The sequence below is a fragment of the Zootoca vivipara genome, chromosome 10 (assembly GCF_963506605.1).
Source record: "Zootoca vivipara chromosome 10, rZooViv1.1, whole genome shotgun sequence".
In the NCBI taxonomy this organism is placed as follows: Eukaryota; Metazoa; Chordata; class Lepidosauria; order Squamata; family Lacertidae; genus Zootoca; species Zootoca vivipara.
The window spans coordinates 53,761,768-53,786,406 of record NC_083285.1 but is presented as its reverse complement, the minus strand read 5'-3'; the positions used below and the strand labels follow the sequence as shown (position 1 = coordinate 53,786,406).

Genomic DNA, 24,639 nt, shown 5'->3' with positions numbered 1-24,639 from the left:
CTACTGCTGTTCTTGATTTACCACTTACTTTGTGCAGGATTTATTACCGTACATTTATTTAGATGTGACACCTAATGTTTGTTCCACACTTACATCAACGTTTTAGTGTGGTAGCACTCCCTGCCTATTGATGTTACACAGGTGCCCTCATTGCACAGCTTTGGGTGATTACTTAGAAAGCCACACCCACAAATATTAAGTCCAAGTCTACTCAAAAGTAGACCCATTACTTGGAAGATCAGTTATCAGTAAATCTGCAAAGACAGACAAATTTCAGGCAGTCTGGTGTTTCATTTCTTATATCAAATCTGCTTCTTTATCTGTATTGAATTCGTAATTACCACCAAGAATCCACCAATGGTATACTGTTTCATCGTATATATTATATGACTTTTCTTGAGTGATGAAAGCTCAATTAAGCTTCTGTGACATGCATTTTGTTCTTGAACTTCAGCCCCTTTCATTTGTTGCGGTGTTTCTGTTTTTGTTCATATTGTTGATCTTGTTTTGTCTCGTTTTCCTTTTCTTATATGCAAAAATGAATACAAACATTTTACAGAGAAATGTAACCCCACTGTGTTTGATGTGGCTTACTCTTAGAGTAACATTGTCAAAATATAATGTGGGGTCAGGGGAGTAATAATAATTAATGCTTAATGCTTTCCCCAATTACAGTACTCAAGAACATTTCACATACATTACCCTGTTCATCTTTGCACTAACCTTGTAAAGTAGAGCTGCATTATCCCCTCCCCAGGTGGAGAGGAGACAGAGGAGCTTTCCTAAAGGTCACCAATAGAGGTCATGACTGAGATCCCCATGGGAGGCATACTGGTTGTTGCTTAGAACAACTGCTGTGCCAAAGTCAATATAGCCATCTGGTTTTTGGATGCAGAACTTGATTTATACCATGTAAAAAATTCACCTCTATTTAGACTCGAAAAACACTTCTGGATACATTAAACATCCCACATGAACCAATGACAAGATCTGCTCTGAACTGTTTTAGATGTACATTAAGTACAAAATACTATTGAAAGCACTTCTAAGAAGCAGCAACAATACTGAGACATCAGGGGATTTCAAGTCTCATAGGCTTTGCAGAAATTCTTGCCAGCAGCTAAGTACTGGGATCAACAATTTTTCCCTGTGACACTTTGAACTTGCTTAATTCCCACACAGATCATAATTGGAAATTACAGAAATCATTATTATTCTGCTTAGGGAGTTACTTGCTCACTATGGTCACAGAGAAAACATATCAAAGATGCTAATTGGGTGGCAGCAAATATATTCATACATGTGAAATTAATTCCACAATAACTCAAGCTGTGGCACAGAGAATTCTCAGTGCATCTTCTAGCAACCAATTAATGTCAGAGTAACTCTGTCTTACACTATGCTGGTAAAGCCATGGTTAGGGTGCAAAATGAATAGTCGTACCTTGGTTTTTGAACAGCTTAGTTCTCGAATGTTTTGGCTCCCGAACATCGCAAACCCAGAAGTGAGTGTTCCTGTTTGCAAACTATTTTTGGAAGCCGAACATCTAACAGGGCTTCCGATAGGCTGCAAGAGCTTCCTGCAGCCAATCAGAAGCCGCACTTTGGTTTCCGAACATTTTGGAAGTTGAACAGACTTCCGGAACGGATTCCGTTCAACTTCCAAGGTACGACTGTATTGGGCTATTTTGTGGAGATAAAAATTCAAGGAAGTGTTTCTCTGTGAAATACCTCATCCTCATTTCTGCAGCAATATGAAAGATCCCTGCAAAAAAAAAAATGGGGGGGGGGAATTCTCCTTATTCATTCCATGACACCATTACACATTCAAATCTGATTGACATCATGGTGTCATGCAGCCATCAAACTAGCTACTTAATTTGATTGGCTGAATCACAAAACAAACTTTAAAAAAATGTCAAAGTAGCTCTGAAGTGTGACAGTGAACAGGAGGGGCACTGCATTTCTTTTTTTAAAAAGACAAGGTTTGGTGGGACTGTGTGTAGAAAACAGTCTGAGATTTCGAAATTGTTTTCATACCAGGAATGTTCACCCATGAAGGTTTATGATGTTACATAGTAAGTTCTCTCTTAACTTCCCGTGGCTACCAATTAAGAATCGGGATGTTCTTCCTTATTCCATTCATCCTTGAAAATGAACAACTTCTTAAAACGGCATTAGCATTTGATCTGCCTCTGATTCTATACAGCCCCTATTCTCCTGCAATTTCCACCCACTTTAATGGTGAAATCAATAAATAAAGTGTTTTTTTTAAGTCAGAAAGAAATATGCTTATTTTTCTAAATAAAGTCTATTTTTTATTAATTACCCTAGTGTAAAAAAAAGTTTGGATTACAAGTGTATGAACAATAAAAAAGTATAAAAACAGGTTCCATAGATTTCTACTACATTAATACAAAGTGCATAACTACATACAATTCATATTGCATTACTACATAGGAAGGAGTAAGGAGGCTGAGGGGAAAGCAGTCTGCTGTTGTAGTAATAAATAAATAAATACAGAAGTAGACGAGATGATCCATATCATAGTACATTGTTTCATACTGTAGCTGTAAATGCACAAAAGCATTGACGCTTACTAAAAACAAAAACCCAGAAACGAACAAAAAAATAAAACCTTAAACGTGTAAATTGATGAGGGAAAAAATATCTGGGACTCCTACATGAATCCTTCAGAGATTACCAACCCAGCAAAACTGCCAAGTAGCTAGTCAGTTACAAATAAAGACCTATGTTATCCTCCCTTTAGAATATTTCTCCTATTTACAAATGGGGAGACACAATTAAGGGAACCCTAAAAACAAGGTAGGAAGACAATAGCTCAGATTTTGTTTTCCTAATGCATCAGCTTAGGATTTTTTTGTTTAATAAAAAGTATAGAAGGACTAAGTTGTGTTTGTAGTAGTGCACTGCACAAAACAAGTCAAAATTCTCATGCTATTCAAATAAATGGAGAAATCCGTATGATCTAAATACAGCAGCATACTTACTGCGGAAGCCATTATTTGCCAAAGCTGAAAGAACTCTTTCCTTGGTCAACTGGCGTATTTTATCAGAATCTTGGGAATCTCATCTTAAAACAAAGCAAACAATATTCTAGTTCTTATGCTGGCTGAGATTTCAGGGGGAAACTGAATTCAGCCAAGTGCCTTGTCCTACAGCTAATATACTACAGTGACAATGCTTAAGAAATTCCTTTCCCCCCCTCTCACAGTATAGAGTGAGAAAGCATGGAGGAAAACATGGGAGTCCTAGGAGAGGCCTGCTTGTCCATAGGTGCTAGGGCAGAATTAGCTCACCACCTCTTCAGGGAAGTTTGTCACATGAAATCATGAAATACTGAAGAGGGGAAGCATTTAGGAAGAAGCAAATCCAAAATAGGGACAAGCAGGCAGTGAAGGGAATTAACTGTGCAGTTCTGTGTTGAAGGCTGGGCACAAGAGGAGTAGGAACAAGGACCGAAGGCACTTCTGGGAGATTAGGAGAGAAGGAGGGGTAACAGGAAAGACTTGCAGTACTGAAGTAGCCGGGAGCAGAAATCATAGACAAGGATTGACACTGACTACAGCCTGTGACAGCTCTTCATACATGAAGGCTATTATATGCATTTAGTGTCGTGAACTTGGGAAATAGCTCTAACTAGACAATTCTAGGTTGTTGTTGTTTAAAAAAAGAGAAGTCACAGTAATTTATGCACACTTTTATAGAGTATATATCTGAAATAAAAACGCTTTCTCTTATTTGCCAACAAATGCCGTGCATAACTAGAACTCTCTCTCTTTAGATAATACTTTATAATAAGGATGTGAGTGGGTTTGTTATTATTGCAATTTTCCTTCCTTGGGTGCATAACCAAGCTAATCAAACAGTGCAGAAACATAGAAGAGGAATCTTAAACCTGAGCTTGTGCTAGAATGGGCTTGCTTTTGTGACTGGCCTTCAAAATTATTATTATTAATAATAATAATAATTAAATTTGTATAAAATGAAGAGTGATTACCGTGTTGTTTGCATTCTGCTGTTGGATTGGGATTATAAAACCTCCTATTACCTTGCCAGGCACAAACTGACTGCTGTTCCCAGTTGCAATTTACTAGTTTTTGACAGATTTTTACTCAGTCGTTATCAAGGTGTGGGACTAGACAGGTAAAGAGAGCAATCACAAATTATAATATACACTTAATTGGTCCCATACCAAAGTACTGAAAACAATGACTTAGTATATATACTGTGTCATCATCACAGCCCCACACAACTGGCCAACATTTGTAAAGGGTGTCCCTTCAATACCACAAAGGAGCCCCTCATCTCCCTGAACGTTGTCTGTAATAATAATGCATAAATCATACATGGACTGCACACTGAAACAGGCAGGGAAGAGAAAAAAGTTAACTTGGTCTAGTACCAAGGTAATGAATGGGCCAGTCTCAAAACTTTATTGTTTGCCAAAGGCTGACTGCATGCTTAGTCGCTTCACATACAGACTTTTACTAGGCCAGAAAGATGAGCCCTTGGCTTCGGGGTTCAGGACAGGCACAACTTTTCATCCCTGTTAAAGCATCAGTAGTAAAAATTAAGAGCTCCCCACCTTTACAACATATACAGAGCAGGGAAGTCTTGTACAAACTACGGCAAACCCAGGTCCATGCCTAAGAGCAATAAGTATTTTCCTCACAGGGAGAAAAGGTTACTGGCTAAAAGTTTTAACATGCCAAAATGTGCGCACTACTACTCTTTCAGAAAAACACACTACATAGTTTAATTCTCATTTATGGCCTTTCATCTGAAGAAGAGTTGTGTGGGGAAAGAGGCTGAACCAAGATGACTTGCAGCAGCATTCAGCTCAATTAGGGATTTTAGAGCCTTTTAAATATTATTTACAGTCATTTGGGCGGGGGAGAAATATGAACAGGTTTCTGAATGAGTGGAACTGAAGCAGTAAAAAATGGAATCCTCAAACCGTTCATGGTCGCGGGGGGAGGGGGGAGTCTTTTGGCAGCATAGCAGGCTTCTAAAGTGAAGAGAAAGTCACTTTCAAGCCTTTCCAGAGAGAAAAAGAGGTTCTTTTTTACACCAACTGCTGTGGAAGTCACCACTCTTCCTGGTTGGAGATGGTTGGAGACTGGGGACCTTGTGGCTCCGGCTTCTCAGTTGTGGGCTTCTTATTGCTACAGCAGGGTTTGAAGAGGTGAGCATCTATAACAACTTCTCCAAAGCGGCCTGTGTAAATAATTCCACAGCAAATTTTTTGCCTTCAAGGGAAAAGAAGAAGATAAATTTTCATGCATGTCTTAATTTCGACAAAAGATGGACTTGATGTGGCATACAAAAATATAATAAAAATAAAAACCAGCTAACAGATAAGAATGAAACCATCACAGCAAAGCAGCATTAAATCTAAGTGGTGTTCAATAAGATTACAAAGGATCAAATCAGTTTAACCAGAAAATCAGAAAAAAAAATGTTACTCCTAAAATTCTTGCCTGAATTTCACAGCTCATCCAAAGGCAAAAAAGCAGGGTGATAAATCTCCTCGGGAAACAGTGGTGCCCTGATGAAGAAGGCTCAGTCCCTATCGCCCACCAAACTGATTTCCAACTATCACACAGCAGAAAAGCAGGTGCCAAGCTTAAGTCTTGGGCAGTTCTATACGAGTGAATGCAAACCTTTATAATACCACTTTAGGAGGGTTGGGGAGTTTTAGGAGAAGAAACAATATTTTTGGTGTGTCTAAAATGCTATTGGTCAGAGAATTGTAGAGTTGGATGGAACCCTGAGGGTCATCTAGTCCAACCCCTGCAATGCAGGAATCTCAGCTAAAGCATCCATGACAGATGGCCATCCAAGCTCTGCTTAAAAACCTCCAAGGAACCTCCTCCTGAGGGAGTCCATTCCACTGCCAAACAGCTCTTACTGTCAGAAAGTTCTTTCTGATGTTTATAGTTGGAATCTCCTTTCTTGTAACTTGAAGCCATTGGTTTGGGTTCCGGAGCAGGAGAAAACAAGCTTGCTCCATCCTCCATGTGACAGCCCTTTAGATACTTGAAGATGGCCGCTAAATCTCCTTTCAGTCTCCTCTGAAACTTATCTGGCCTAGAATCGGGTGTCTGAAGTGAGGGCATGGAATAGTTCCAGCTCCAGCAACACAGCATGGCTCCAGATAGCCCTGCTTCTGCGTGTCACATTCTTCCTGGGGTTAGTCTCCTGCACTGGGCCATCTTCCTCCTTCCTAGGGGCGCCCCTGCTCTTCATTGCTGTTCTAGGACAGTCCACTTTGCTCTATCGAGAAATTTCTCAACCTGCCCAGTAGTTCAAAGTGTGAATAGGCACAAGCCTGCTGGATCAGGCCAATATGCCATCTAGTCCAGCATCCTGTTCTCACAGTGGCCAGTGCCTCAGGGAACCCTGCAAACAGGACATGAGCACAGTAGCCCTGTGCCCACCTGCAATTCCTTGCAGCTGGTATTCAGGGACATAATGCCTGACAGTCAAAGCAGAATATAGCCCTTTCCTCCATAAATGTGTCTAATCCTCTTTTAAAGCCATCCAAATCTTCCAATATTCTGATTCAATGGATGTCAACAAGTTTCAATGTTACACAAGAGGGAGAAAAACTTCTCTGTATCCACTTTCTCTGTGCCATGCCTAATTTTATAAATATCTATCATGTCAGCTCATGTTCACTTTCTCTCTAAACTACAAAGTCCCAAATGCGGTAGCCTTTTTTCACAGGGGAGTTTCTCCACCCCTTTGATCATTTCAGTTGCCTTTTTCTGTTGCTCCCTTCCAAGTGGTATACACTTGCTTGTGAGCAAGAAGGCTCCAGCTAGCATTGCCCTCTGCGAATCTGTTTAATCCCCCTTTAAAGCCATCCAAGTTAATGGCTAGCACCACACCCTGCAGCAGCAAGCGCCATAAATCAATGGTGGACTCCCAGACTTTTCAATCAGTTTGTTATAGAGCAGGCATACATATCTTTGCTAGGCAATACAATCCTACACCATATATGCAGCAACTAGCTAATCCTAAAGCAAGAGGGATACTTGGAGATCAATACAACTGCTGGCTACTGTCCCGGCATCCATCATTTCCCTCTAAGAGAGGATTAATGGGAGGGGAGCGGGGGAGGGGAGAAACAGCCCCAGGACTCTGGCTTTGCTTTCAAGAGAACAACAAGATGCCTTGTGACCCACTTCATGCTCTGCATGCTATCCAGTTACTTTATTTACATCCCTAAACACCATGTTGAGTCATCAGCTGTCTGCAAGTGCTCCCTAATTGCTAAACCAAACGGAAGCAAAAGAGCCTTGTAATTAAGATTACATTTATTGCAATTATGTGCATTTTTAACCTCTGCCTCTTCCTGTGTTTTCCTCCCGCTGTCTACTTTCCCCTTTGTCTGAAACTAAGACTGTAAGCCGCCTTCAAGCAGGGTCTTGCTGTAAACATTGTTTTAAAAAGTTTTATAAGGAGTCATATTTGTGTAGCTCTACAGTTGCTAGTTGTGCTTTGGAAATAGTACAGATTTCTACCATGAATTAAAGGAGTGTGCTGATTCTGTTTCAGGCTTCCTTTTCTTTTTACCTTTTCCAGTAAATGGGATCTAAGAAGGAGAAGACATGAGGGCGGCTGGAGCCAGCGGTCATCTCGGTGTCTGAGCCGTCATCAGACTGATTGCTATAGCAGGGTGACTGGGCTGGAGAGGCACTTGAAGTAGTGCTGTGGGCATCAGAGTCTGTAAGGAAGAGGGAAAACAGTGTATTTAACTAGTTTTGCAGACGTCTTTTATTTCTTTAGAATCTCAACCTTCAAAATTTCCAAGTTTCTGGTCCATATGATGAAGAAAATGTATAGCACATTTCCACAGACTATTGAGACTACCCAAGTGTCCACCTATCATCAGTGTCTGGGGTGGGGAAACTTTTGCTTACAGGCCACCTGTGGCCCACCAGGGGTCCCAATTTGGCTCACAAGGCTGTTTTCCCCAAACCACACCCACCCAGCCAGCCCATGACATGGTATGTGACCTCAGATGTGCAGCAGGTACTGAGAGGGCACATCTTGCTTTGGGAGGGGGAGGTGGTTTCCACTGACATCTTCCCCTCCATTTTAACAGCGGTTCAATGGAAACCACTTCCCCCTCCTGCAGCAAGGTTCAAAGAGCCACATAGAGCTGTTTGAACGCTTCCCCAGTGTGGTGTAGTGGTTAAGAGTGGTAGACTCGTAATCCGCTCCTCCACATGCAGCTGCTGGGTGACCTTGGGCTAGTCACACCTCTTTGAAGTCGCTCAGCCCCACCCACCTCACAGGGTGTCTGTTGTGGAGGAGGAGGGGAAAGCAGATTGTTAGTCGCTTTGAGACCCCTCCGGGTAGTGATAAAGCGGGATATCAAATCCAAACTCTTCCCCTGCTGCAAACAGCCCAGTGCTGCTCTTTGAATCTCTGAAAATGTACCCCATTAGGGGTCAGAGTTAGAAGGATCTGGCCCGGCAGCCAGAAAAGGTTTGCCACTCCTGAGTTGTGCTTACACTTTTCCTAGGTTCTCCTCAGGGTTGTCAGTATTTAATCCCCCATGTACTTATTACCCCAAATATTGCAGAGAACCATTTGATAAAACTTTTTGGAACATGCCATTTACCTATTGTGGGTGAGGAAGCTCCTGGATCCACCCTTGTCACTTCAGCGGCTAAGAGTGCCTTTTACCAGCTACAGCTGGTGCACTAACTACCAACACTCTCAGACAGGGACAGGTGGCCAAAGGTAACCCGGGACTTGATTACTGCATCAAGTTCTATGCAGGGCTACTTGTTGGGCCTGGTCTGGAAGCTCTGGCTGCTGCAAAATGCTGCTGCTAGACTGTTGGTGGGGACAGACTACTGCCCACAAAAGGTTGGCTGTTCAAATTCAGTTTTTTTAATAATTGATTTACAATGCCCTTAACTTGGGTTCAGGATATTCGGGTTCAGGACCTCCTGGTCTCTTATACACCTGCCTGGATCACTGAGATCTTAGGCGGAATCCCTGCCAGCGGTCCCCGTTGACTGAAGACGCATGGCTCATATCCACCAGGACCCCACCAGGGCAATTTGGTGGAACTCCCTCCTGGCTGAGATTAGACGGCTCTTGCCCACTTCCTGTTGAATGTCAGATGCTTGACAAAGACTTTTCCAGTTCAGCAGGGATTTTAAAATGTGTCTGATTATTAACTTTAACTGATCTTATGCATTGTATGCTTTTAATTTTTATGTAAACTGCCTAGAACAGCCTTTGCTAAGCTGGTGTCCAAAACATATTGTGCGCACCAGGCTGGCTTAGAAACTTTGGTAATTAAGTGGTATATAAATAACTTAAATAAGTACTGTAAAGATGTTGCTGCTATTTTTTAAAATAATGTCTTATCCTGCCCTTCTCTGGATTGCTAAGGGTGGTGTCATCCCATTTCCATCCCCAAAACAACCGCAATATGAATTATTCCTTTGGGATAAGATTGTGTACCTACATAAGGGTAGGAGATAGTGACCAGCCAAATAGGAGTCACATGTTTTGACCCATTTATGATAAAAATGGTTTGAAACAGATATACTGTATGTCTATCCCTTAGGTCGCAAATTCAGCCAGGTTTGGGAGGGATTTTCAGCTTGACTGAATTTCCAATTTTACGCTGCATCTAAGCCACTGGAACTGCAGAAACGATAGTTTCATAGTCCTCCAGTAATGTTCCTTTGCTCAGGTCCAAGAATAAGCAAGACACATACTGTAAAAAAATACTGTAGGGCTGTGAAACTAGCAAGATTTAAAGCCAGCCTCTTAGAGAGATTTAGGAGGGAGTATTCCAGGGTAGCCAATATGGTGGATTTTTTGGAATTTCATACTGCCTCTATACACCAAAGGCCCTCTCCTGTGATATATAGCACAGCCATTCAGAGTCAAGGACCGCTGCACCAAATCAAGCCCATTAATGGAAAAAGCAGCTAGGATTAACATACTGTGTCTCTTCAACTCTTTCTGCAGCTTGCTTATCTGATTACTCTTCATCCTGCTGCCAGAAAGGGTTTTCATCTTCTTTGGCTTCAATGTCGTCTTAAGACTTGGTCCAGCTCTTGCATCCACCACCTGGAAAAGGACAGCAAGAAAAAAAGTTTGTTTCATTGACTCTCATCTGATGAATTGTAACAATAAGTAATGGTGCAAAAACTGCAAAACCTTTTTTAATGGGGAAAGCAGCTGTGTGCTGATTTGCATGCAAGAGTTTGCTTTACATTGCTCAGGCTCTACTGTGCTTTAAAACAAATAATAAAAGGTTCAGGGCCAAGTAAAGCGGATGCAAATGGAGCAAAATTCGACTAAATTAGGCTCACCTTATCTACCACTGGTGTCATTTGCCTAATTTGACCCGATTTTGCACACCACAAGGATGAAGGAAATGTCAGCCTCAACTACTGGAAATCTCGTTCAGCCATACCTGATATGGCTGATATTTCAACAGGCATGGTTCGTATGTTTTCAAGCCTGACCACAGCCATAAGGAGAAGAACCTGGGTTCTGTTGGTTTCTTTTAAAAAGGTTCAGCTTTAAACCATCATCAAGTAGCCAAGCTGTAATTATTAAGACCATTACACTCATAGAGTGTAGTGGCGTTTGCAGACAGGCCTGGAAAGAAATCTGGGAGGGGGTGGGCAAGTGTGAGGCTGTCACGGGGCGTGCCTTGAGTTTGATTGACAGGCACATCTAACTTAATGACGGCGTTCCTTTCGTTTTCCCAGTCTTTTGAAAAGCTCCCGAATCCCCGCCCATCCGCCGCTGACTTTAGGCTTTAGTCGACACTGCTTGCCCGACTAGTGGGGGTCGCCTGTATTCAGGGGTCCAGTAGGAATTTTTCCACTTGGCTGATTGGCTGTTGCCATTTGGTTTTCGCCTACTGTCAAGCAATCTGTCACAAGTTGTTAGGTTGGCCGTTAGGCTTTGGTTAAATGGTATTGGAGGGGCATGGCCTAAATGCCTACCCAATTACTTGCTCCTCATAGAAGCATTCCGTTAAAGGAATCCTGGGGCTCAGGGACTCTAGTCCATCATCCCGCCTTAAGCAAGGATGGTGTGTCCATTACAGAGCCGAGCCTTGGGGAACACTCCTTGGGGGAAGGAGAGTATAGTGAAACCGTACCTCCAATCCCTTGGGGTGTTTACTTGACTTACCAACCACTAGGTAAGTCGGAGCTGGTCCTGCCCAACTGGGCAGATGGTATGGTCCTGACCCAATGGTCAGATGGAAATGGTCCTGTCCCTTAGGGCGGACAGATGGATTAACCAAAGCCTAAGCCAACACTCAGAATTAAATTGTATTTTAAATAAAGTTGTGGCCAAAAATAATGCCCAAAAACCAAACCATAATTATTGTGTCCATTGTGAGTTATTGGGATTTATTGGGGCTTTGTCACGCAATCACATTTTTGTGGATGCACTCCTGCAGAATCAATGCGAACCCTTAGCCTTGTATACACCAATGAAGTATTATAAACTATTGAGCCACACCAGGGTTGCCAGGTTGCAACCCAGAAATCCACACCCATCCTTGAATTGCTCCGGTGCACTGGGAGATGATGCTTCTGCCCCCTGCTTATCTACCCGCTCCTACACCTAATGTGCAGCATACCTCTACTCAGAAGGAATAACTAGCCTGTGTCCTTCAACCTGGTGCCCTCCAGATGTTGCTGGACTACAACTGCCATCAATTCCTGATCAGTGGCTAAGCTCACTGGGGATCAGAGGAGTTGTAGTCCAACTGTATTTGGGCCTGTTGGGGCTTATGCAACTCTCCCTCCCAGTCCTATTTATGCCTTATGAGTCATAACATCCATTAAGGCAGGTAAGGGCAGAACCATAATACCAGCTGTTCTACACATGTTGTACACACAATGGCTATAGAGAAGGAAACGCCCAGGACAACAGCTTCCACCAACCCAAGCCATCATGATCATGGAAGGTGTAGTTCAGCAAGATTTTGAGGGCACCAGGCTGGCTACTCCTACCATGATACAGGATGGGAGATGGCAAACTCACATGATTCCAGTTCTTTTTTGATCCTGCCGGCAGTTTTTTCCATCTTTTCACCAGAAGCACACAAGCGTTGCAAATATCTCCTGAGCGAGCTTCATGCAGACTGTGAGAAGAACACAATAGAGTTCAATTGCTTGGTTATACCGGAAGGAGATCAAGAGAGAGAGAAAGGCACACAACGTGGCACACCTTTGGTTTTCAGGCTTCACTGAATTTTGTAACAGCCTTCGGCTCAGAAAACCCAACACAGTACTGGAATGGCACCAGCGCTTACCCAAAGCAGTTCTGGAAGTCCTTTTCATAACGCTTGCTGTCAGTGAAGCGAGAACTGGAAGACTTTGCTCTGCAAATGCAGCAACCTTCTAAACTCCGGTACATCTTCGGTTTGTGGAAGCCAAACATCTTTTCTTCGCTTCTTTAGCCTGTTGGGATGAGGGAGGTTGGGAAGGAAAGAAAGGTGGTGATCAAGCTTCAAAAAGGAACAAGAGTAGGTGACATTTAAAAGGCAGCTGTGGTCTCTACCCCCCCCCCCCCGCATCTGTCATGTGCAACTCTGCAAACCGACACCGCATCACAGTCAGAAATGCCCAGTGGGAGACGATCCATTATTCATGATCCCTGTCCCACACCATTTCCCATAAGGACAGGTGTCTCAGATACATTTCCGTTTCTCTCAATCGCCAGCAGCGCGTGTGTTTGTGTCGCCCCCTCGTTCAACACAGATGACACCACGGGAAATCCAGCCAGACTTGTAACAAGGTGACCCAAGTGGCTGCGGTTAATGCAGGAAAAAAGGGGAAAGTTGCCCCATAAAAAGGTGCATTCCAAGTCACCACGTTTATCTCAAAAGTTATTTCAGGTAGATTCGCTGGCTTCAAATGTGGAAGGGAGAAAACAGGCATACACCACTCAAAAGAAAACCACTCAGAATGGGAATCTATGCCCACCAATATAGTTCCTGATTTTTAAAGAAAAAAACCCCCCAAAACTACATTTCCGTGCTCTTATTGCTACTGTGCTATAAAAGTACAGGGTGGCCCCAATAGGTATACTTCCCTCAGGACCTGCACAAGTGCCCATCACTGATGACCCTTTGGGGCCTCCGAAGATCAGGACTGTATCCAAACCATACTTTGTATGTCCCCCTGGCTTGGCTGGTGCTTATATGGGTCTTTAATTCTTGGCCCATTTCAGCTATGCATGTTTTATAGCCATAATAATACAATGCAACGTATCAGACTTTGATTTTTGTGCACTGCCTCAAGACTGAAGTGGGAAGCAGTATAAAAATGACTCAATAAGAATACAGATTTATTTGCCAGAGGCACATTCCTTAACATGGACCGTCTTACCTGAAGGGACGCTGACCTCACAGTTCCACCAACTGGGAAGACCAGCCATCGCCTCTTGTGCCTTGAACATGCAAAGAATGTGCCTCACGACTAAGCTATGGCATCTCAACTAAATACTGGGCCTGGTCACACAGAGGACTGGCAAGAGGGTGGGAGCCACCGAGGAAGAGACACAGATGCCAAGGACAAAGTTGGCAAGGCTTTCTGTTGTTGACAGGTCTAATTTTTTTTGCACCTGTAAGAAAAGCTTCCATCCAGTTTCACGAGGTTGGATTTTCATCTGGCCGTTAATGAGCCTGCAGTTCACACCAGAATCTAAACCAGAAAGTGGCCTGTGTTTGTGGCCTTTATTTCTTTCTTTAATTTATATACCCACTTTTCTTCCAAGGAGCTTTCTCGCATTCATCAGCAACCACTCCACCATAGCTGCCAAGTTCTCCCTTTTTTTAAGGGAAATTCCCTTATGCTGAATAGGCTTCCTCACGAGAAAAGGGAAAACTTGGCAGCTATGCACTCCACAGGCAAAGAATCCCTTTTGTGTCAACTGTTGGGGCAGGGGGCAAAGTCAGTGGTGGGTGGTGCCACCCCTTTTCCTCTCCTGGAGCCCCATTCTCTCTTTCACACTTCTTCCCTACCCAGCAGGCTACTAGGGAGGGGCAGAAGTCCACACTGATCACTTGCAAGGGGGCTCTTACCCTACCTTCCCTCTGGAGTCTGGACTCCCCCTCCTTGCATGAAATTAAGCCCTATGTGATGGCTGACTCCTCCTGGAATTTATGCCCAGTTCTATCAGAGATGTGGAATTTCAGGCCCGGGGACTGAATATGGTCCAGGTCTCTTCCTGCCCCTTGTAGCTCTCCCCATCTCACAGCCCTTGGCAGCCCTGCTTTACCTCCCCCTTTCCAGGGTTTCTGCCCAGCTGCGATGTGACCCTGAACTCTTGATAATGCCTCTTGCTTATCTGGGAGGAGGAGGATAGAGAGGAAACACAGGAGAGAAAAGAAACCAGCCTACTGTGCAAAAATCAACATTCGCATTTCTTGCTCAGCTCATGTTTACCTCTGGTCCCATCCACTCCCAATTTGTGAAGGAGGCAAAGCAGCCACCTGGGCTGGGGGGGGGGAAGTCCACACATCATTTTATATCTACCCTCTTCGCTTTGTTTTTGGAGGGGATGGTTTGGCAAAGACTGGGAGCTGAGTCAGGTGTTGCTGTCCACAGTGAATCTGCACAGCTGCTGCCCCATGGCAGCAATTCCAAGCATGCTTCAATCAAGAAGCAAGCCCCATTGAAGTCAGGAGGACTTGTTTCCAACTAAGTGTATTTAGGAACTGGAAGCTGCAGTTACAGCAGAATGCTGCGACACAATCGGTGGCAGGATTGAGACCCTGTCAGCATGTAAGCCCAAACAAAATAAAAAAATCCTTCCAGTAGCACCTTAGAGACCAACTAAGTTTGTCACAGGTATGAGCTTTTGTGTGCATGCACACGAAAGCTCATACCTGTGACAAAATTATTTGGTCTCTAAGGTGCTACTGGAAGGATTTTTAAAATTTTGTTTTGACTGTGTCAGACCAACAAGGCTACCTACCTGTAGCATATAAGCCCTTTACTCAGAGGTCTGCCCTGCTTGCAGACTTGCTACTGGGCCAAGTTCAAGTATATAAAGCCCTTAACAGCTTGGAACCAGTTAACCTGCAAGATTGCCTGGGAACTGCAGCCCTGTGAGAGGTAAACTATAATTCCCGGGATTCTTTGGGGTGTATGCAGCCATAGGCTTGCTTTGTTGCACAGGAGCTGGGCTAGACAGAACAGGATGGAGCAGAGCAAGAAATACGAGTATAAGTTTCAAGTGTTAAAATCATTTTTTTTAAAACCAAAAAACCTTATTAGTTTTTCACAAAATAAATCAGCCCTTTCACTCAGAAAGGGATCTCAAACCAAGTTTGATGCCCTGTGCTGCTTCAGACAAGAGGAAGTTACAATTACCCAGCTGTACAGAACGAAACAAACACACTTAAGAGTGCAAGTGTTAGAAGCGGGGGAGGGGGGGCGCGGAATGCAGAGGAAAAGACACCACATCACTTGTTTTCTAATAATCTCACTGCCAGGCAGTTCTGTTGCTACTCTTCTTATTAATAAAACAGAGCATTTTACAGGAGCATTTTACAGGAGTTTAAAAGGCAAAAGAACACTTGAAGACCTTGCACTTTAAATTAATAGCTACCGGTAATACTGAAGGCTGAAATTGATTTAAGATACCATGCCTCAGTTGCTAAGACTTCTACTGAGTGTTGTCCTACTGAGCTCCGGGCACACTTTTGCAAGGGAATGCGGCATTTAACTCATACCTTTTAATGACAGGACTACCAGAGGGCAAATTGGGAGTCCCAGAGGGATCTCTGCAGCCACCAGGACTTTTCTGCAGTTTCTTGCCAAAATGATTACTTCCAAAATCCTTAAACTCTCCTGTCCACCCAGTTATGGAGAAGGGCTGCAGACAGACACAAAATCAGCCTGTAGCATCTCCACGAAGGGCTGGGAAAGACTGCTGTCCAAAATCCCAGAGAACTGCTGCCAGTCAGTGTAGAAAATACTGAACTGGATGGGCTAAGCATTTGTCTCAGTACAAGGCAAGCTTCTTAAGCTCCCCAATGCCTGGAACCATCCTACAACCTTTTGCAGAGATGCAGCTATTTAAGCTGAGTGATGCAAATGGTCAGAACAGATTCTCAGGCTTCTTTTAGTCTGAAAAAACACAGTGATGGACTCTCCTTCCTTGGAGGTTTTTAAACAGAGGTTGGATAGGCACTGCAGGGGGTTGGACTACCCTGTTTCTCATATTTTAAGACATACCCATAAAATAAGCCATAGCAGGATTTTAAGCATTCAAGGAATAGCCATACCCCGAAAATAAGACATAGTGATAGGCGCAGCAGCAATGCCGGCCGCGGCAGGAGGAGGAGGAAAAAAATAAGACATCCCTTGAAAATAAGCCATAGTGTGTGTTTTTTTGAGGAAAAAATAAATATAAGACGTGTCTTATAATATGAGAAACACGGTAGATGACCCTTGGGACCCTTCCAACTCCACAATTCTATGATTTTTTTCACACCTGTGTGTACCACAAAGGACAAGCATCAGATATGCCAATGTACATTAAGCGCATTTATCTCTGGAAAGTAAGGGAGGATCATATTGGGAAGCTATTAAGCATTGCAACTAAAAGCCAATGAACTTCAAAACAGAATAGTAGTAAAAGAAATATTTGGTTTCTATGGTGGTTTTACGGTGGAATGTTTAGTCTCCCAAAGTGCTTTATAATCCTTCTCTCATTCATAACAGCCCAGTCGTGGGCCATTCTATTTTTTTTTTAATGATTGTACACACATGAGTACTGCCAAGTTTAGATTTCAAAGTCATCTGCAGGCAACAAAAACAAACAATAACTAGGAATTTGGGTTGAATGCTGGCGATCATTTCTGAATCCAGATCCAGCCAAAACTTACTATTGCTTTCAAGTCAGCCTGTCTGCAAGAGTCACATGAAAGAGCCTTATATACCACCTCCTTCTTTCTCATGAGGCCAATTCATCTGCCAAAAACCTTCTCCAATGCTACCTTGTGAGATGATGAGCCTTGATACAGTTTGCCTGGGAGAAAAACACCCATGTGTGGAAACACCTGGAGCCATTATTTTAAGAATGAAGGGTAACAATGAACAAACTGAAGGCCATGGAAACAGAACTTGCTGCTTCCCATTGGCAAGCGATGGCCCTTCTTCCTTTGGCAGATGACTATTTTTAACTTGAGCCTACCCTATTCAAGGCCAATCTCCACCAAACTCCAAATCATACTAGGCAGGACATAGAGCTGCCTGTCATTTATCTACCTGCACTTTTATTCCCATTTCTCCATACCAAGCACAGCCCCAAACTACTGGACGGAAGATCTGCAAGTGGATAAAAGGAGCAGAGCCCTTGCAGCTAATATCCATGGACAACCTTGGGCTCAGGAACTTCCTTCCCTCCCACCAACCTTTTACTGATCTTCAAGCCACAGTACAAACCTCCCATTTGACAGAGAATTCCTTGGCTCAAGGCACGGAAATTATTTACTTCGTTATCTTCCGAGAGAAGGAAGTTTACAAAAGATATGCATCTGTACAGGCTTATATTTTCTTTTAAACCAGTATTTCCAAGCTGTTTTTAAAAAGTAGTAATTGTAGGGGGGGGACATTATCAAATAAAGTTTGTTCCAGAAGTGTAAGACCCATCTTTTTGTAAACCTATCTTCTTGGAAATTAATCATTTCTCGTCTTTGATAATTCAGTTAAGTAGTGTCCCATACAGTGGTACCTCGGTTTAAGTACACAATTGGTTCCGAAAGTCTGTACTTAACCTGAAGTGAACTTTCCCATTGAAAGTAATGGAAAGTGGATTAATCCGTTCCAGACGGGTCCACGGAGTACTTAACCTGAAAGTACTCAAACCAAGGCGTATTTAAACCGAGTTATGACTGTACTTTCTTTAGTTATTTCTTTACAGGTGTTTTATCCTTTTTCCAGTTCTGACTATTCTTGCATAGATTAGTAAACTTGTAATAGTAGAGTGTCAGGGTTTTTTGTTTTGTTTTACTTCTTTCCGAATAGCACAAAGGAAGGAATTCCTAGTTATATTGCACCCTGCTATTTCTTGTATAATGTACATTATACAAGAATGTATAATTCATTCGGCTTCTCTATCCATAGTTTTATTTTCTTTGCTTTTCTTTAAACTAAAAGATCTCAGATGCTGCAACCTTTCTCAACAGGGGGGAGTGCTCCATCCCCATGACCATCTGGGTTGGATACATGCAATCCTATTCACTGACTGTCCAATAAAACAATATTTTACTATGCCTGGTGCAAATCTAAATGCTCTCTATGCAATACAGTGGTGCCTCGCTAGACGAATTTAATTCGTTCCATGGGTCTTTTCTTATAACGAAAAATTCGTCTAGCGAATCCCATAGGAATGCATTGAATTATTATTTTTTTTAAAAAATTGCCCATAGGAACGCATTAATTGAATTTCAATGCATTCCTATGGGAAACTGTGATTCGCTAGACGCATTTTTCATAAAACGAATTTGTCTAGCAAGCCAACCTCCACTAGAAAAAACCTTTCGTTAAGCGGAAATTTTGTTAAGCAGGGCATTCGTTAAGCGAGGCACCACTGTACTTGTAAAACTATGTTAAGCAATGCTTCTTAAACACACACACTCCATCTCAATATGGGATTGTGATTCTCCCAATTCCACCAATGACTATTACTGTGTTGTTTTTTTCCCATCCCTCAAACAAATTAGCAATGTCAGCATACTAGTGGGTGGGGTAGAATCCTGTAATATATACAAGGCTTACTATTCTAGGACTAAGACTGCATACCCAACTCTGCCTTCCCTTCAAGACACTTCTATTTCAGCAGGATTCTGATCCTATGCTGTGGGGTTTGCTGCTTAAGAGCCCACGCCAACCGGCAAAAGCTTTCTAGGATTTCAGACAAGAGGCTTTCCCAGACCAACACAGATGGGAGATACCAGGGATCAAATATGGGGCCCTGCACATGCTCTGCTACTAGGTGGATCGTGGCCAGCAAGACACTTACATCCTTCAGCAAGAGTGCACACTCAGGACCATGCAACACAGCCGTGTTTTAACTTCAAGAAACCTCCAAGGTGGATCATTGGGGTTTTAGTAAAATTTTTTTATCAAATTCAGTCTTTCCCTGCTTTAAAAGGAGCATCCCAAGGAGAGAATGTGCCATTGCAGATCAAGAAACCCATGTGCTAAAACTCTCATCAGGTTCTTCACTGTCCCAAGTTTGCTCTTTCTGTTGCAAAAGAGCACCAGATTACCAAGCTTCATTATCGAAAACTCCCTGGGTGGTCATGGGAAAGCCTCTCTCTCAGCCTTTCAATCAACAGCAAGTTACTTCACAAGGTTGATCCTGTGGGAATTAAGTATGGACTGAAAGGCTATTAGTAGCAAGAACTATTTCTCAAAACTCTGGACTCACAGTTTGTTAAAGATAACCGCCTCTCTCTCTCTCTCATTCAATGAAGTTTAAATGGGTATAGAAGTATGGTGTATCTGAAGAAGTGTGCATGCACACGAAAGCTCATACCAAAATATAAACTTAGTTGGTCTTTAAGGTGCTACTGAAGGAATTTTTTTATTTGGGTATAGAATGATTATCTGTGATTGCTTGAACAATCCTTCTGTGGCCTATAAAACACAGGGTGGGCCACTTTTCTCCTGCATTCCTTTGGGAGTAATCTGCAAGGGGTGGGACAGGATCTCAAAGGGACAAAGGTGGAAAAAATGGGTGGGTCCACTCCCTGTTTCTCTCTCTTTTTCCAGGGCCCCCTTCTCCTCCCTCCTTCCCTGGTGGGCCATCAAGAGACAGATTACTCTTGTCAGAAGTCTGAACTGCTTGCCTGCAGAAGGCTGTTGAAATTAGGTGCAGGTTATGCACACTATCTCCATGGAGTAAAATAAATGCAAAGCAAGCCAGGTCTAAAATAAATGCAAAGCAAGCCAGGTCCCTCTGCTGAAACACTGACAATTTAATTTTTGATGCTAGAGAGTGGAAACTATGGAGTTCCATAGTTTTAACTACACACTGTATGAATAAGTACTTTCTTTTACCAAAGGCGTCCTTTAATCCCTGCCCTAGATACCTACTTTGCTGCTAATATCTGAAGAAGAATAGCTTTTTCACACAACACTCAAAATTACCTTTGCGTTTCTGTTGTAGTATAGAAAGTCACATGTGAATGCTCCTCTCTGTGCCAGAGAGAAAACTAGATGAGAGCTTCTTAAGGACCCCTCTATACATACATATTCAAATACTGTATTGTAAATGAACGCTAGAAGAGGTGGGAAAATACAAGGGACTTTGAGCATCATGTTTTAAAAACACCCTCAAACTGTCTCCATCCATACACCGAAAGCTGTGTGCGTGCATATATAAAGTGATTAAAGTAGGAAAGAGTTTCCAAGCATTTAAGCCATTTTTAAACAAAACAAAACCCTGTGCAAAAGAAGACCTCCAAGCCACACCACCGCGGAGAGGAAAGCCCTGCCTCCACCAAAGACCACCCACCCACATCCACCTCAGCCAAGGACGACCTACTTTTCAAAACAGGCTGTAATGATCAGATAGACACCAAGCTTTGAGGTCTCTCGTAGGTGCAAGTAACTTTGCTTGCCCAGGAACAAAATATGTATACACACTCTCTAGAAGCAGCAAAAAAAAGCAACACTCAGAGCTACACCTATGCAAGAGGAGAATGTGCCAATCTACCCGCCAAGCTCAGACAGTGCCATGTGGTGTCTCCATGTAATGCCCAAACGTGCAACTAGACACGAGAGGGGATATTGTTGTTGTTTACTGGTAGGATCTCTGATGGTTAAAAGAAGCCAACAATGGAGGGAGGTGGGAGAAGGGACTCACTCATGCATAGGCATTGCAAATCATTACACACACATACAAAACAAATAAAAGGCTATCAAAAGCTGTCCGCATTTCCTGTTCTGCTTTCGACTAGCTTTGCAGTTAAGGGGCTGCTGCCATGGAAGGAAGCGTCATAAAAATCCCCCCTCCAGAGGCCACCTAATCTCCCGAGTGCTACTGGTGAGAGATCGGGGTCATCATAGCTACCGGCACGGATTTTCCTTCCACACACACACACAAAAACTATATATATAATGCGCGAGCGCACAGCCTGCCCACCTTTTCCCCCTCCCACGCGCACGCCTCCCACGCAGAAAGAGGGAAAGTGGCATCCCAGGCGAAGTGACTTGCGTTTCGAACGCTTTTTTTAATTAACACTATAATGAGAAACAGCAGGTTGCGCTGGCGCTCTCACCAAATTTGTGTCTCACACACACACACACAAAAGGTGGGAGATGGAAAGCAAAGGAATGGACCCTCATTAAGTAACCAGGGAAAGTTACTCCTCCGCATTCTCGCAGAACAAAAGAGACGATAAAGGTTGCCACCCGCCCCCTCCATCCCATCGCCGCCGCGACCAGAAGCACTTCCTGCTCACTAATGCCGCCCCACCACCACCCACCGGCGCCCCGCTAAGCTCCTGCGTGCATATCGGGTGGGTGTGAGCGCGCGATCTGCCCGCGATGGTAGGAACTGGTTCCTCCTCATGGCTTTGCCCTGACGTAATTCAAACATGGCAACAGTTCCGACTTCAAAGCGGGATCGGAGAGACCTCCCATAAACACACGAGCCACGACGGGAGAGCAAAACGCGCTTTAACCCCGCACAAATGCACAAAAGCAAGCATGACATTTATTCCTTCCAGCTCTCTCACTTTCCCAGTTAATTAATGACCGAGCGACATTACAGCCCGGGACAGGCAGCAACCAGAGCGTGTGTTTGTTCCAACACTCCACTCTGTCCCTCGAAGGTGCTTCCTGCCTCTGAGCCACCTAAACACGCCTCCTCTGCCTCCCCTTCCCTGCACGCGGCGTGGTCCCTTGCACTGGGGGGGCGCGCAGTATCTGAAGTTTAACCTCAAAATAAAAATTTTAAAAGTCCTCAAGCAGCAGCTGCCGCCGGAGCCGCCGCGACCTCGCGCGTATTTCTCTGCTCCGATTTCGGATGCAACACGGTTCGTGCGTGTTTATTTGTCGAAAGGATAGAAAGGAGCGCTGCCGCCGCGCCGCCTCCCCTCCCGCCCCGCCCCTCGCGCGCAGCGCCGTTTGCAAAGCCCAGCAGCCACATGCTCTATATAAGCCCTTTGTTTTGCCCACATGCGGCAAACAAGGTAGTAGCCGGGGCTGTTTGCTTCCGCGGAGTACAATCCGAAAACAAAAGATTACACTTAGGAGACGCGCGGGAAAGAGAGGAAAGGTTCCAGGTCGACTTTAAAGGAAAACAAGACCCGTATTGCACGGCGGCGCGGGCGGGAAGGGGCGGATGTGCAGCGAGGCGACTGTTAAAAAATAAAAGTTCCGATCAAAGTTGTATACAGTACTTTTAAGAGTGTCTGCTTTGAAAGTGGGAGGGTACCCCCACCCCCTTTCCAGGCCGCATTACCACCCACCCAACTCAGATGGTTAATGACATGGTAGTCTAATAAACAGCTTTTTAATTTTTTATATTAAAAACACCACAATCCTAACCATGTCAACTCAGAAGTCCAGTTTTGTTCAATAGGGATTACCCCCTGGTAAGTAGCTTTAGGATTGCAATTTTAAACGACTTGCGTAGCTTGGAGCACGTGTCATGTCAGATTGCCCAAAAACAAAAGATCCCTTCGTTTCTAGCAACTCAGTTGCGGCTGAAACTGGAGTCACCTCTAAAAGGCATGGGCAAACCAGCCCAAGGGTAACCAGTCCCGCCCCACCTCTGTCTTTGCCCATTCCTCCGAGGAAACATACCCCGACACCGCCATGGCTGTTACCCGCTTGCCATGCAACGCGGTGCAACTTTCTCCTCGCGGAATCAATCTACAGGTGTATCTTTCGCAGGAAGGAACGCGTACCCCGGGGAACATTCGGAAATGGAACGCCCGCGTCGCCAACATTCCAAACCTCGCCTCGAATCCTAAGCCGGTTTAGCCGACCTCGAGGGATTTGTTGCAAACCTTATTCCCCCCTCCCCCTCCCTTGGTTCCTATTGTCGCCGGTCCCGCGTCCATAGCTGTAACGGACAACACAAATCTGACCGCCGCTAACACGCCACAGCAAATTGCTGCCCCAAATCCCACATGTTACTCGGAAGTAGAAACTCATTAACTTTCATTCTACTGTGAAGGGTAGCCGGGATTGCAGCAATCACCTCGCTTCCTTTCTGTTACGAGAGAGGAGCGAACAAACAACTTTTTTAAACTGGAAACTCCCCGCTCCGGGGCCGGGCCCACTCCACCGCGATCCAAAGCACCAAATGCATTAAAACACCGAGCGATTTCCAAGTTCTCTTTACGATCGTGTCTAACAAACCGGATTCAATTGGGAGGTGTGGTGGAACAAATAGAGAAACGCATCCTACAACTGTTTTCCTTCGGGGGGGGGGAGTCGTCACTCCGCCGCATGCTCGACCTCCTACAACAATACAAGCAGCGTTTCGCTACCCCACTTTCTTCCGCCACAGGATACCCCTCCAAAATGCAACAAATTCCAGAGAATAATGCCAGCTACACACCGTCTCACCTACAAACACCCCCCTTGCATAGATACGACGTCCTCCCGATAACTAGTTTGCTTGTAGAAAGGCAGGTTAATTAACAAAATTAAAACGCACAAATAAAGAGCACAAAACTTGTCCGACCCCGCTCCCCATGTTTCAGATGTACGGCTACTGTTTTAAATACCATATATTTCCCAACTGGAAACGACGAACATTTAAAAGGATTTACCTCCAACGAATCAATAGCGTGCTGGGTTGTGCGGAGCGATCTTCCTCCCCCCCCTCCTCTGCGCCGGTCTCGTTGTCTAGCTCCTGCGTCTGGAGAGATGCAAGCTCTGGAGTCATTGGCTTAACTTCCAGGCGGTGTGCGCATGCGCGGTTCCCACGTCTCCGTACTCCTCAATCGAGCTCTTTTGCAATGCGCGTACCATTGTCCTTTTAAGGGAGAAAAGGGCCGAGCGAAAAGCATGCGAAGGAAAAGCACGGGGGAGGTCCCGGTCATTGTGACGCCAGAAGTGACGTTGCACGCACGCGGGACTAGAGTTGCGGGTGGGAGATTCTAAGCGAAGCTAAGGAGCCCAGACCGGGGGAGATGTTGCAGCGTCTGTGCAAAGCAAAGGAAAAAACGTATCCAGATGCAGCCACATCTCTGGAACAAATCCTGCCCTCGCTGCCCATTCAGGAGTTTCTTCGGTTAAAAGGACATAATCTTCTTGTAATGTAAGGCAATGAATGAATGAATGAGCTCGCTTTCCTTTCCCAGCCCATTTTCTACTTTTCATACACAGATGAGAGGCTTCACGGCTTGGTTTGGAATGTGAGAGCACCAACGCTTCCTGTGTAGGATTTCCTACCGGATACACCCCGGCCATCACTGAGCAAGTGTGATTCTCCTGTAGCCTCCCTCCCATTCAGTCAATGATGAGGTCCATTTTGCCTTAGTTTCATAACAGTCACAGGCAAGTAGTGTTGGAGCACAGACTTTGGATATCTAATTACCGTAATAGCTGGCAGTCTGTGA

At 44.2% G+C, this 24,639-nt stretch overlaps 1 protein-coding gene across 2 annotated transcripts; it reads right to left on the bottom strand.

Moving 5' to 3' along the window:
- Positions 1-23,979, bottom strand: SINHCAF (SIN3-HDAC complex associated factor). 2 transcript variants are annotated; one of them, XM_035128143.2, is made up of 6 exons: positions 23,848-23,979; positions 12,349-12,496; positions 12,078-12,177; positions 10,007-10,133; positions 7,605-7,755; positions 1-5,272 (listed from the first exon to the last, which is right to left on the bottom strand). In XM_035128143.2, exons 2-6 carry the CDS (start codon positions 12,474-12,476, stop codon positions 5,110-5,112), a joined length of 669 nt encoding a protein of 222 aa, XP_034984034.1. In that variant the 5' UTR covers positions 12,477-12,496; positions 23,848-23,979; the 3' UTR covers positions 1-5,109. The 2 variants fall into 2 exon arrangements, with proteins under 2 accessions (XP_034984034.1, XP_034984035.1); XM_035128144.2 differs by lacking the exon at positions 23,848-23,979 and adding an exon at positions 13,427-14,880.
- Between the last annotated feature and the right edge of the window lie 660 nt (positions 23,980-24,639).